Source organism: Bufo gargarizans, chromosome 3, assembly GCF_014858855.1.
Source record: "Bufo gargarizans isolate SCDJY-AF-19 chromosome 3, ASM1485885v1, whole genome shotgun sequence".
NCBI classification, from domain to species: Eukaryota; Metazoa; Chordata; class Amphibia; order Anura; family Bufonidae; genus Bufo; species Bufo gargarizans.
This window is the reverse complement of record NC_058082.1, coordinates 550,134,880-550,150,403: the sequence shown is the minus strand read 5'-3', so window position 1 is coordinate 550,150,403 and position 15,524 is coordinate 550,134,880. Positions and strand designations below refer to the sequence as shown.

The window sequence follows — 15,524 nt, the reverse complement described above, 5'->3', positions numbered from 1 at the left end:
CGGGCTCCAGTCATAATGAGGATTCATTAGGAAAATACAACATGTAAAGTGATCGGCGTGAGCTCTTCAGCCAGCAGATATAACCGGGGTGGAACGAGCGCCACCGCCGCGGCTGCTACGGGGCCCTCAGGGGCAGGGGGCCCGGGCCTCGCTTACCAGTACACACACAAACAGTAATGATTACTAGGTCTACTGGCAGCCGGACCCAGGCCTGAAGTTCAGCCCGATCGCTGTGTCTGTCATCCTTTAAGGGCCCATGCACACGACCGTATGTATTTTGCAGTCCGAAAAAAATACGGATGACATCCGTGTGTATTCTGTATTTTGCGGAACGGAACATCTGCCCCCTAATAGAAGAGTCCTATCCTTGTCTGTAATGCCGACAATAATAGGACATGTTCTATTCTTTTGTGGAACGGAAATACGGAAACGGAGTGTTCTGGTCACTGGGGGAACGGGACTAGGGGGGCACTAAGAGGACAGCACCACTGTGTGGGGGGCACTAAGAGGACAGCACCACTGTGTGGGGGGCACTAAGAGGACAGCACCACTGTGTGGGGGGCACTAAGAGGACAGCACCACTGTGCGGGGGGCACTAAGAGGACAGCACCACTGTGCGGGGGGCACTAAGAGGACAGCACCACTGTGTGGGGGGCACTAAGAGGACAGCACCACTGTGTGGGGGGCACTAAGAGGACAGCACCACTGTGTGGGGGGCACTAAGAGGACAGCACCACTGTGTGGGGGGCACTAAGAGGACAGCACCACTGTGTGGGGGGCACTAAGAGGACAGCACCACTGTGTGGGGGCACTAAGAGGACAGCACCACTGTGTGGGGGGCACTAAGAGGACAGAACCACTGTGTGGGGGGCACTAAGAGGACAGCACCACTGTGTGGGGGCACTAAGAGGACAGCACCACTGTGTGGGGGGCACTAAGAGGACAGAACCACTGTGTGGGGGCACTAAGAGGACAGCACCACTGTGTGGGGGCACTAAGAGGACAGCACCACTGTGTGGGGGGCACTAAGAGGACAGCACCACTGTGTGGGGGGCACTAAGAGGACGGCACCACTGTGTGGGGGGCACTAAGGGAACAGCACCACTGTGTGGGGGGCACTAAGAGGACAGCACCACTGTGTGGGGGGCACTAAGAGGACAGCACCACTGTGTGGGGGGCACTAAGAGGACAGCACCACTGTGTGGGGGGGCACTAAGAGGACAGCACCACTGTGTGGGGGCACTAAGAGGACAGCACCACTGTGTGGGGGGCACTAAGAGGACAGCACCACTGTGTGGGGGGCACTAAGAGGACAGCACCACTGTGTGGGGGGCACTAAGAGGAACAGCACCACTGTGTGGGGGGCACTAAGAGGACAGCACCACTGTGTGGGGGCACTAAGAGGACAGCACCACTGTGTGGGGGGCACTAAGAGGACAGCACCACTGTGTGGGGGGCACTAAGGGAACAGCACCCCTGTGTGTGGGGCACTAAGAGGACAGCACCACTGTGTGGGGGGCACTAAGAGGACAGCACCACTGTGTGGGGGCACTAAGAGGACAGCACCACTGTGTGGGGGGCACTAAGAGGACAGCACCACTGTGTGGGGGGCACTAAGAGGACAGCACCACTGTGTGGGGGGCACTAAGAGGACAGCACCACTGTGTGGGGGGCACTAAGAAGAGGACAGCACCACTGTGTGGGGGGCACTAAGAGGACAGCACCACTGTGTGGGGGGGCACTAAGAGGACAGCACCACTGTGTGGGGGCACTAAGAGGACAGCACCACTGTGTGGGGGGCACTAAGAGGACAGAACCACTGTGTGGGGGGCACTAAGAGGACAGCACCACTGTGTGGGGGCACTAAGAGGTCAGCACCACTGTGTGGGGGGGCACTAAGAGGACAGCACCACTGTGTGGGGGGCACTAAGGGAACAGCACCACTGTGTGGGGGGGGCACTAAGAGGACAGCACCACTGTGTGGGGGCACTAAGAGGACAGCACCACTGTGTGGGGGGCACTAAGAGGACAGCACCACTGTGTGGGGGCACTAAGAGGACAGCACCACTGTGTGGGGGGCACTAAGGGAACAGCACCACTGTGTGGGGGGCACTAAGAGGACAGCACCACTGTGTGGGGGGCACTAAGGGAACAGCACCACTGTGTGGGGGGCACTAAGAGGACAGCACCACTGTGTGGGGGGCACTAAGAGGACAGCACCACTGTGTGGGGGCACTAAGAGGACAGCACCACTGTGTGGGGGGGGGGGGCACTAAGAGGACAGCACCACTGTGTGGGGGGCACTAAGGGAACAGCACCTCTGTGTGTGGGGCACTAAGAGGACAGCACCACTGTGTGGAGGGCACTAAGAGGACAGCACCACTGTGTGGGGGGCACTAAGAGGACAGCACCACTGTGTGGAGGGCACTAAGAGGACAGCACCACTGTGTGGGGGGCACTAAGAGGACAGCACCACTGTGTGGAGGGCACTAAGAGGACAGCACCACTGTGTGGGGGGCACTAAGAGGACAGCACCACGGTGTGGGGGGCACTAAGAGGACAGCACCACTGTGTGGGGGGCACTAAGAGGACAGCACCACTGTGTGGGGGGCACTAAGAGGACAGCACCACTGTGTGGGGGGCACTAAGAGGACAGCACCACTGTGTGGAGGGCACTAAGAGGACAGCACCACTGTGTGGGGGGGGGGGGCACTAAGAGGACAGCACCACTGTGTGGGGGGGCACTAAGGGAACAGCACCACTGTGTGGGGGGCACTAAGAGGACAGCACCACTGTGTGGGGGGCACTAAGAGGACAGCACCACTGTGTGGGGGGCACTAAGAGGACACTTGCCTGAATGCCGGAATTTTTTTCATCAGGAATGTATTAGTGCCGGATCAAACATTCAAAATACCGGAATCCATGAAAAAAATAAATGCCGGATCCGTTTTTTCCGGATGACATCTGGCATTTCAATGCATTTGTAAGACGGATCAGGATCCTGATCAGTCTTACAAATGCCATCAGTTGGCATACGTTTTGACAGATCCGGCAGGCAGTGCTTCCATGGGGTTCCGTTCCGTGCTTCCGTTCCACAGAAAATAGCCGCATGCGGCTGCCCCCACGGTCGGTGCCAGTGCATTGCGGACCGCAATTTGCGGTCTGCAGCACGGGCACGGCCAGCACACGGTCGTGTGCAAGAGGCCTAAGGCTACTTTCACATTAGTGTTTTCAATTCCGCTATTGAGGTCTCAATAGCGGAAGAAAACGCTTCAATTTTGTCCCCATTCATTGTCAATGGGGACAAAACTGAACTGAACGAAATGAAGAGCACCAAAATGCATTCCATTCCGTTTGTTTGCGCTCCCATCACGGACAGAATAACGCTGCAAGCAGCGTTTTTCTGTCCGCAATGTGGTGCGGAGCAAGACACAATAGAAAACGGATCCGTCCCCCATTAGACTTTCAATGGTGTTCAAGACGGATCCGTCATGGCTGTAGAAGACATAGTACAACCGGATCCGTTTATGATGGATGAATGCGGTTGTGTTATTGTAACGGAAGCGTTTTTGCAGATCAAAAAACGCTAATGTGAAAGTAGCCTTAGATAGAATAAAATGCAAGATTTATGTGAAGCTGCCCAGCTGCAGTACCACCATTCGCCACTTTGGGGAAGACCAGTTATTCCATAGACAACAATACAACAGCGCCACCTTCTAGAAAAACAACAACGCTCCTTTCGCTTATAACGCCTGTGAGGTGTGACAGGTCAATTTAAAAATAAAGGAGGCCAGTGAAGAAGTTACCTTAATTTCTGTATATTCGAGGTAACTCCCGATAGGCGGTAGATCCCATCCACAACCCCGTGCTTCTCGATGAACTCTGCGCAGCTCTTCAACACAAGGGGAACTGGACAGGAAAGAGAAAAGGGAAGACGTCAGTTACTCGTATTCACAAATTACAATCGGAAATTAAAATACGTCCCAATACATGATTTGAAATGAGCAGAGCCCCTATATGTGGACGCGCAGAGCTGAGATTGTCATTTGGGACCACTCATGGCGACGTTAAAATAGCATCCCCCCCATTCACTGCTATGAGACTACCAATAGCTGAGCATGCTCCCAGTGCAGTGAATGGAGAAAGCTGCGCATGCGCTTCTTGCTTTACATTCAGTGGGGCACCGTTCTTGGGATAGAATTGGGTCCTAGAGGTGGGAGTCATCCTGAGCCATGCGCACCCACCACTCCCATTCCCAAACGTGCACAAATTTTTGCAACAATGTATCAATGCAGGAAAAATGTATCAGTCTGTTCACCTCACAGACCAACTGTAACAAACCCTCAACTGTCAGAAGTATTAGGTGTATATAGGTTTACACCCTCTGATGGTAAACAGGAATGTTCCCACTCACTGACAGCAAGCAGAGATGAGGAAATGAAACTTAAAACACATTAGAAAGCGGCAGAAGTTATTATTATTTTTTTTTATATATAATGATTAAGCAGATTGGACAATCCCTTTAAATCTAGATCATGGATATGGTCAGGGATTGCACAGATATACGGTAATACAACTAGAGGAGCGCAGAGGTATAATGATGAGCTCAGGGGCACCGCGCTCTGGGTCCACCCGTCATGGATGACACTCTATGTGCCCTACACGTCAGCAGATACTTGTGTTATCAGCTTTCATTACCACTCGTCTGAAACACCTGAGAGGCTGCGCCGCCACATTCCTGGGACAGGGCCAGATGCTCCATCATCCTCCTGTGTAATCAGCTTCCAGAATGTCCTGACAGTCCTGGGTTCTCAGTAGTTTGGCCCTGCATTTGGTGCATCCTCCAGAAAAACTCCCGTCCTATACACGGAACCTATCCATAGGCACGATGTGAACACAGCCCAATATCTGGAATTTTTATATTCTCTTCGGCTTGCTACTTTTGCTTTAACATTACAAAAATATAGCATCAAGCTTCCCTCACACAGTTTTTTTTTTTTTTGCAGTGCTTTTTAGGCTTGTAAACACCATGAACGTAAAGTGTTTTTCATTCCTTAGTTTGTTTTTCAAGTTCCATAAAGAAGTCTATTGGGAAAAAAAAATCAATACTCTGCATTTTTGAAAAATGTGTCACAAACCCAAAGAATGCAAGAAAAAAAACGCCAACAAAAACGACACATTAGCGTAACATCTGTCGGCTGAAAGAAATCACTGGTAAAACCACAATAAAAAATGAAAAAACGGGAGTTTTTAACCAAACTGGCTTCTCCTACACCTGTCTGGTGTACACTACAACAGCCTTGACTCTTCTGGGTTGGATGCTGGACCATAATCAACCTTACAGTGAAAAATATATGACTTCATAGCCCTATGGGTCTCTGGGATACTTCACACCAAAACGATGGGATTTACCATGCAGTCAATGGCATGTACCCCTCCACCATCTATAATGGTCTTCTAAGGAAAGTTTCTGCTGGAACATGGCCACTTGGATATACAAATCGTTCATCATTATTGAAGTCCTGTTCTCATAGTCAAAACTTCAATTCAATGTTGAGGTCAATTAGATCCAGATTCCTTACTCATATTTGAAGCTCTTGCTTTATTCTCATGGCCATAGTAAAAAAAAAGAAGATGACCTTCTTCAAACCTTCAAACTGTAGCCACAAAGTTGGATGTTCTCCACAATGTATGTAGGTATATGCAGGAATGTAGGTTTCCCTTCGTAAAAAACTGAAGAGTCTATCATGAGGAACATCTCCAAATCATTACTCCTTCTCCACCAAACATAACATCTTCCTGGTCAAAGACAAGACTTGACTGGTCCATCAGATGGTGAAGCCAGATATATCATGCCAAAGGATGGGTCCACACTGCTAAGAGACTAATGGATACCTCTCAAAAACTTTAGAAGGCAAAGGAGAAGCAAAGTATTCCATCGTGCTCACCAACCTCAATGAACCACAAGGATAATGTACAAGCCTTGGATCACAGAAACGACACCAGAAAGGAATGCCACCTTATAGTACTTCCATACAAGGCAAAAGGGAAATGTGCCCTGGGGTCTCCACCATCTTGGGATCCTAGAGTCATCCCCCAGCCACCCTCCCTAATGGTGGTTGGTTATCCTATCCTGTTCAGAGGAGGTGGAGGGATGGCCAGTGGGGTGACCCAGGTGGAGTGTGCCCTCCATCAACCAAAATCCAGATATGAAAATGGGTTGTCCAAAGAGAACAATCCATTAATGGTCAGGGGCGGCCACTGTCTATTTGCACACTTTGCACTACTTTGTCATTAAGGATGGACTGATGTAGTTTTGGAATGAAAGCATCACTATATGAGGACATAATAATTATCAAAATATTATCGTAGATAGGACAATTCATCTTCAGAAACTCAACCATGCTTCTCCATCGTGATCACACCCAGCTGCTACCATCAACATGTTTTTATTTATTCCTTCCTGGAGGCAAAAAATAGACATCAGCTGAACCCGACTACTTGGTGCCTCCCACGGAGATGCCAGCTGGGTCCATGTGCTCGGGCTTTCTGCACTGCTTGTGATGCAGGAGCACATCTGTATCATCTGACTTCATGAGGACTGTAAACAGCTGCTTCATTACCTCAAGGTCAGGACAGCTGCACGAGGCAACTGCATGAAAAGTGATGGACTCATATTCAATAGATTGTTTTCTGCTGAAAATTGACTTTTTATTAACCAGGTTAGCGGGATCAGAGAGCCAATGACTTGCTGAGAAAGCAGCCTATCCATTCATGAGAGATCAGTGACATCACTGAGAATGCAGCCTATCCATTCACTAGCGAACAGTGACATCACAGAGAATGCAGCCTATCCATTCACTAGAGAGTAGTGACATCACAGAGAATGCAGCCTATCCATTCACTAGAGAGCAGTGACATCACTGAGAATGCAGCCTATCCATTCACTAGAGAGCAGTGACATCACTGAGAATGCAGCTTATACATTCATTAGAGAGCAGTGACATCACTGAGAATGCAGCCTATCCATTCACTAGAGAGCAGTGAGATCACTGAGAATGCAGCCTATCCATTCACTAGAGAGCAGTAAGATCACTGAGAATGCAGCCTATCTATTCCCTAGAGAGAGGTTACATCACTGAGAATGCAGCCTATCCATTCACTACAGAGCAGTGACATCACTGAGAATGCAGCCTATCCATTCACCAGAGAGCAGTGACTTCACTGAGAATGCAGCCTATCCATTCACTAGAGAGCAGTGACATCACTGAGAATGCAGCCTATCCATTCACTAGAGAGCAATGAGATCACTGAGAATGCAGCCTATCCATTCACTAGAGAGCGGTGACATCACTGAGAATGCAGCCTATCCATTCACTAGAGAGCAGTGACATCACAGAGAATGCAGCCTATCCATTCACTAGAGAGCAATGAGATCACTGAGAATGCAGCCTATTCATTCACTAGAGATCACTGACATCACTGAGAATGCAGCCTATCCATTCACCAGAGAGCAGTGACTTCACTGAGAATGCAGCCTATCCATTCACTAGAGAGCAGTGACATCACAGAGAATGCAGCCTATCCATTCACTAGAGAGCAATGAGATCACTGAGAATGCAGCCTATTCATTCACTAGAGATCACTGACATCATTGAGAATGCAGCCTATCCATTCACCAGAGAGCAGTGACTTCACTGAGAATGCAGCCTATCCATTCACTAGCGAGAGGTGAAATCACAGAGAATGCAGCCTATCCATTCACTACAGAGCAGTGACATCACTTAGAATGCAGCCTATCCATTCACTAGAGAGCAGTGACATTACTGAGAATACAGCCTATCCATTCACTAGAGAGCAGTGACATCACTGAGAATGCAGCCTATCCATTCACTAGAGAGCAGTGACATCACTGAGAATGCAGCCTAACCATTTACTAGAGAGCAGTGACATCACTGAGAATGCAGCCTATCCATTCACTAGAGAGCAATGAGATCACTGAGAATGCAGCCTATCCATTCACTAGAGAGCGGTGACATCACTGAGAATACAGCCTATCCATTCACTAGAGAGCAGTGACATCACAGAGAATGCAGCCTATCCATTCACTAGAGAGCAATGAGATCACTGAGAATGCAGCCTATTCATTCACTAGAGATCACTGACATCACTGAGAATGTAGCCTATCCATTCACCAGAGAGCAGTGACTTCACTGAGAATGCAGCCTATCCATTCACCAGAGAGCAGTGACTTCACTGAGAATGCAGCCTATCCATTCACTAGCGAGAGGTGAAATCACAGAGAATGCAGCCTATCCATTCACTACAGAGCAGTGACATCACTTAGAATGCAGCCTATCCATTCACTAGAGAGCAGTGACATTACTGAGAATACAGCCTATCCATTCACTAGAGAGCAGTGACATCACTGAGAATGCAGCCTATCCATTCACTAGAGAGCAGTGACATCACTGAGAATGCAGCCTATCCATTCACTAGAGAGCGGTGACATCACTGAGAATGCAGCCTATCCATTCACTAGAGAGCAGTGACATCACTGAGAATGCAGCCTATCCATTTACTAGAGAGCAGTGACATCACTATTCAGTACTCTTCAATGTCACTGGGTTCACGTAACATTAATTGTAGTCAGTCATCTGCTATCTAATCATACCTCTCGGGTCAGCTGTGATCTATGTGCTCCCTGTGTTGGTTCTGGATACTCTTTAGCACATTCACAGAGTAATTACGTAACATTTGGCTGATGATAAGATTGAACTAATTTATGATATAGCAACCAAAAGATTAATGGCCGTGCACTGAACATGCCTCACAATCACAACAACATGCCTGCCAACATCTCTGATTGCAAAACTGAGACACATTAGGTCACACATGAACCTTGCCTGATTACTCTGAACCCGCTGGGTAAGGCTCAGGTTGCTCCGGCAGTGGTATTAACCTTGTTCATACTCATTACTTCTTAAAGGGACGGCAATAGTAGGAAACATTTTCCAGGAATAGTGCCACCTTTGACCATGGACTTTCGTATTGCAATTTAACGCAATGAACTGTAATACTTCGGGTACTTTCACACTAGCGTTAAAGTTTTCCGATAATGAGTTCCGCCATAGGGGCTCAATACCGGAAAAAAAAAAAAAGCTTCAGTTTTGTACCAATGCATTCTGAATGGAAAGCAATCCGTTCAGTATGCATCAGCATGTCTTCAGTTCAGCCCTTTTACGGTATTTGGCCGGAGAAAATACTGCAGCGTGCTGCGGTATTTTCTCCGGCCAAAATTCTGTAACACATGAATTTCTATTGAAATGTATTAATGCCGGATCCGGTGCCGGAGAGACGGATCCGCTATTGCAATGCATTTGACCCTGGAAACAAATTATAACCATTTGCATACGGCTTTCCAGATCCAGCAGGCAGTTCCGGCAATGGAACTGCCTGCCGGATTCTTCTAATGCTAGTGTGAAAGTAGCCTAACACATACCAAAGGTGGTGCTACAGTATTACTTTCTGATTTGATCCAATCCCTTTAAAATGTCAATTGCTGACAGCACTAGGTAAAGGATGTGGAGAGCAGTACAAACATACCTTATGTGGAACTTTTGTTATTAGGAGTAGTGAGAATATGAAGTTTTATTCTGCCAGATTCTGCTCCTGCACATGCCCAGGAGGCAAAGATTCCCAGTAATATCCAACTAGGAGACTTCGACAGCTGTCACTCAGAGCAGAAGGGATGTGAAGCAGCTCAATGCAGAGAGCAGACTGCAATACACAGTGAAGCTCTGTGTATAATGGGCACTTGCAGAAGCAGAACCTGGCAGAATAAAACTTCATATTCACAATACACCTGATGATAAAAGCTAACCATTCCCTACCTACTGCTGTCAGCAGTTCAACATTGTCAGAACTGCTGACAGACTACCTTTCACTCTGCACCAGCTCATCGGGTATTTTTGCAGTATCCACAAAATTCAGCTTAGGTTTTGGTCACAACAAGGGCACTTTTTTTTACGAAGAAAGATTAAAGATACATTAACGATGTTTCTAATGGATTTCTATGGGACGTGATCAAGAAATTTGCCGGGCCCTTTAAAAGATTACTCTTGTGACCTATTTTACCAATACAACCCCTTTTCTAAGAAGTAGAAAACTCATCAGAACAGATCTGCTTTGTCAAACCTACAGGTTCAGGCTCAGTTCGCTATTTTTTTTATTTTATTTTAACTGGATGACTGACCAAAAAAGTAAATTTAGGCATCAGTAACACATATCTAGGTACATTAAATATGCAACAATTGGAACTGTTACTTAAAAGGTCTGGTGAAAAACAAATTTAAAAAAATCTATTATTTTCCTACAGCTCCCCCGCAGGTGAAATGGAGTATTACACAGGTCTCCTTTAAAATCAGTAGGTTGTATGTGTGTTGCTATGGACCTGCTAAGTCTTCTACATTGATTGGTACCACTCTTCTTCATCGATAATGGTCCTCAATGGGGGGAATTCCCTGATAGGGTATTTGACAATATGATTTCAAAACCAGACACTCCCTTTTAACCTAGACAAAATGGTTCTGTGTTTTATTTTTTTGCTACTTTTATTAAATTTTATGTAAATAATTAATGGTCTGAAAAATTAATTCTAAATGTTCACAATCTGTTTGGATCAGTTGTAAAGCAAAAAAAAAACATGCAGAAAATTGCATAATTATAGAGACACCCAACTTCTAGTGATTTCTCAGCATTTTTGGAGGAGGGTGTTTTTTTCTAGTAACAGCGCCACTCGTCCAATGGGCTGCATCTGGTATTGCACTGAATAGAGCTAGGCTGCAATACCAGTCTCAGCCTACGGACAAGAGTGGCGCTGTTTCTGGAGGAACATCAGAATATTTTCTCTAATCCTAGAAAACCCCTTAAGAGAGTGATAAAAGGCATGCAGAAAATGTTAGAGCAGGTCATCCCCTCAGCACCAGGTGATCGTCTAATCACCAAGGATCATGGTAATTGAAAGCAGGAATCCTTCCTGAAAAAGTCAATTCAAGTCACAGCCACAGATCACACTGTTCATGGAGTCAGCAGAACCTTCTCCTGTTCTGTCAATAATACAATAGAAACCAGATGCCGGGAAAGAAAGGAGCATTCTCATCTGAAACGGTGGAGGAATAGGCCACCATTAGAAGAAAATCCAAGGGGGAAACGCTGACCATGGCTCCCACCGGACTGAAACATTTCCATCCCTACAGGATTCCGTTCAATTTTAGCTTTGCATCACAGAATAGCATTAAAGGGGTTGTCACTTCAGCAAATAGCATTTATCATGTAGAGAAAGTTAATACAAGCCACTCACTAATGTATTGTGATTCTCCATATTGCTTCCTTTGCTGGCTGGATCCATTATTCCATCAAATTATACACTGCTCGTTTCTATGGATACGACCACCCTGCAATCCAGCAGCGGTGGTCGCGCTTGCACAATATAGGAAAAAGTGCCAACCTCTCTGTGAGAGCGCACATAGACTGGTGCTTATTTTTTTAATACTGTGCAAGCACGACCACCGCTGATGGATTGCAGGGTGGTCAAAACCATGGAAACGAGCAGTGTTTAATGTGATGGAAATATGAATCCAGCCAGCACATTTTATGATCCCACCCATATAAAACCTATATGTAAATCATGTATCTGACGACACATCATGTAATGTTACTCCTAAAAATACATTTCCTTTGGGGTATGTGTTCTTTCTTCTAATTTGTCTCATCTTTTAATTATGTGATTTTAATGATAACTCAATAAAAAAAATATAAATTTTTTAAATATCTGGGCTGGTCCACTATTAGTGTCAGGTCCTGGAGTTGCCTCCAAGAATTGAGTCAATCTTCTCTTTATCTAAAACCTTCTTTTGAAACAAGTCAGCATAGTAAGATCTCACCCCCCCAGGATACCCTCCCGAGATTCCTGCAACCTGTGACCACTTTGTTGGCAACCCGCTCCTGGCAGTTCTCAAAGGGATCAGGTGACCCTAAGGACCCATAATCCCGTTTAAGAAATCTCAGATTTCAGTCGATCAATTTTTTGTTGGTCCCCCCCCATCTGTCGAATACAGGGACTCCAATTCTTTCCACAGCTTGAGGTACTGGCTGTACTTACTCTTCTCTTCCCTTAAAAGACAGTCTCTTTAAGAGGGATCTGATCTCATCCTTGACGTCCTCCCACCAGTCAGCCATGTTGTCATAAAAATCAGTTCTCTCTAGCTGACCCTGAAGAAGGGAGTGGATGCAGCTCTGGACATAAGGATCATCCAAGAGACTAGAGTTAAGTTTCTATAACCCTCTCCCGAGATCAGGGCGCTTGGTGGTTCCCAAACAGAAAGACAAGGCCAGATGGTCAGAATAAGGAACTACTTTCTCCCTCCTCTGACTGATGTTTTCAGAAGGAGTCACCAGAGCTAAGTCTATCCAACTGCTTCTGCCAGCATAAGAATAGGTAAATTTTGGCTTCCTACCACCACATGCAAAGACATCGAAAAGGCCAACCTGAAGAATCATTCTGTTTAGGAGCTTAGAGTCTCTAGTAAGGGGTCTGCCAGTAGGTCTGTCACTTGGTGTCATAATAGCATTAAAATCCCCCGCCATGACCACAGCAACAGATGTGAACAAGTAGGGCTTAACCTCATTGAAAAGGTCAATCCTCTCTGTCACTGTCTGAGGACCATAGATATTGATGAGCCGGAGCCTTCTACCTCGGATAGTAACCTCCAGGACTAGACACCTTCCCATCCGTTAATCTATGTTTGGTCACATCACTGGTGTTAAAGAGTATGGAGACCCCGGCATATGGTTCCACAGCCAGTGACCAGAAGGAAGGACCAGACCGCCATTCTCTCTCTGCCTCTCGTACAAGTACTAAAGTATTTAGATGGGTTTCCTGCAAGAAGAAGACATCAGCATCCATATACTTTAGATGATCATTCACAGCATGCCTTGTTCTCCTCACTTTCATACTATTCACATTACTTCAAATGATTTTAAGTTGAAAATCAGCCATCATAGTAATACACACTACTAGTAGAGAATAAACCGGTCATCAGAAATCAGAGTCTGAGCCTTCCCGCTGACCACCAGTTTCCATGTCAGAATCAGACTGCCTCTCAACTCGAATGGGTCTCTAATTAGAGGGAGGGTCATCATCTGGGTCCTCATCATACTCAGCCACCAAACGTTTTAACTCATTTTCCATTTCTGGTTCTGCGTCTGACTCAGATAAGACACTGAATCTATTGGCGGTCATTGTCCCATCCGGTCTACTGTCCACTTTAATCTTAGTTGGTTTTTGGAAAGGCTTTTCCAGTGGCTGTACCTTGAAACCTTCCTGCTTTTCCACCTTTGGTCTCCTCCACACTTTTTGAAAAAGTTTTTTGCTGATGCTCCCAGATCTTGTATGGTCAGATGGTATCAGGACATTTTGTTTCAGGTTTTGCTGTATTGTCTGTTGTTCCAGAGAAGTTCTTCTCTGTCTGCATGGAGGAGGGGTGGACTGCAATAGAGTCTGCTTCACCTCCTTCAAACTCTACTGGCCTCTTGCTTCAGAATATTCCTCAACTTTGGTTCTGCTGCTACTTTTTGCTTCCGGACGCTTCACATTTACACTGGTAGGTGGATTCATCACACTCTTACTTACTGCTTCTTTCTTTTCTGCTGTTACTTTCTTCCCATCCTGGCTTCCTGCTGCACTGAGACTGCTGACACCATGACTGGGACTGCTGACACCATGACTGGGACTGCTGACACCATGACCGCTGAGACTCTGCTCATTCATCTTCTTCAGTACAACTTTGGGATTTTCATCCACAGATTGAGAGGACTGGGAATTGTTTCAAAGAATAGGCATTGGAGCCTGGGATTTGCCTGGGGAGCATCCCTGCCCAGGGTGGGCCCTCCCTGAACTTGCTCCAGACATGGGGAGAGCTACTGAGATACAACCTCTCAGCTAGGAGGCAGTATTATAGTAGTTATATTCTTGTACATAGGAGCAGTATTATAGTAGTTATATTCTTGTACATAGGAGGCAGTATTATAGTAGTTATATTCTTGTACATAGGAGGCAGTATTATAGTAGTTATATTCTTGTACATAGAAGGCAGTATTATAGTAGTTATATTCTTGTACATAGGAGGCAGTATTATAGTAGCTATATTCTTGTACATAGGAGCAGTATTATAGTAGTTATATTCTTGTACATAGAAGGCAGTATTATAGTAGTTATATTCTTGTACATAGGAGGCAGTATTATAGTAGTGATATTCTTGTACATAGGGGGCAGTATTATAGTAGTGATATTCTTGTACATAGGGGGCAGTATTATAGTAGTGATATTCTTGTACATAGGAGCAGTATTATAGTAGTTATATTCTTGTACATAGGAGGCAGTATTATAGTAGATATATTCTTGCACATAGGAGGCAGTATTATAGTAGTTATATTCTTGTACATAGGAGCAGTATTATAGTACTTATATTCTAGTACATAGGAGCTGTATTATAGTAGTTATATTCTTGTACATAGGAGCAGTATTATAGTAGTTATATTCTTGTACATAGGAGGCAGTATTATAGTAGTTATATTCTTGTACATAGGAGCAGTATTATAGTAGTTATATTCTTGTACATAGGAGCAGTATTATAGTAGTTATATTCTTGTACATAGGAGGCAGTATTAAAGTAGTTATATTCTTGTACATAGGGGCAGTATTATAGTAGTTATATTCTTGTACATAGGAGGCAGTATTATAGTAGTTATATTCTTGTACATAGGAGCAGTATTATAGTAGTTATATTCTTGTACATAGGAGCAGTATTATAGTAGTTATATTCTTGTACATAGGGGCAGTATTATAGTGGTTATATTCTTGTACATAGGAGCAGTATTATAGTAGTTATAATCTTGTACATAGGGGGCAGTATTATAGTAGTTATATTCTTGTACATAGGGGGCAGTATTATAGTAGTTATATTCTTGTACATAGGGGCAGTATTATAGTAGTTATATTCTTGTACATAGGGGCAGTATTATAGTGGTTATATTCTTGTACATAGGGAAAGCTTTACAAAATATCAGTAAAGTCTGGGCAGCTTTCCTTTTTATGAATGGGGTCGGTCTTGTGGTTGCATTCCATGTATATGATGGATATGTCGGTATGTAGATCATCTGTATGCTGGCCACAGGCCAGGGCAGAACAGCTGTTACAGGGGGACTCAGTAACTAATAAAGCATGACCAGGGCGAAGCCCCCAGCTGCTGGCAACATATCCATCATTGAACGCAATCCGTCTCATAAACAAAAAACCACAAGAAAAATTAATTTCACAGTCCATAGACCACAAACTGGTACAAAATCTACCAGTGCAGGCTGACCATTACCGCCATTGTCAGCGCACTTTTTTCACTCTTTGTCTCTGACTCTATGATGGGTAGCATGTAAAAAAAATTAGGGCAACATTATGCCCAACACCC

The 15,524-nt window shown here is 45.5% G+C and overlaps 1 protein-coding gene across 1 annotated transcript in view; it reads right to left on the bottom strand.

Annotated features, from left to right (window-relative positions):
* Positions 1-15,524, bottom strand: part of ARHGAP31 (Rho GTPase activating protein 31) — a 173,639-nt gene that overhangs the window by 71,330 nt on the left and 86,785 nt on the right. The window contains exon 2 of the mRNA XM_044284094.1: positions 3,807-3,909. Within this exon, the coding sequence (XP_044140029.1) occupies positions 3,807-3,909 (103 nt within the window). The remainder of the gene's footprint in view (positions 1-3,806; positions 3,910-15,524) is intronic.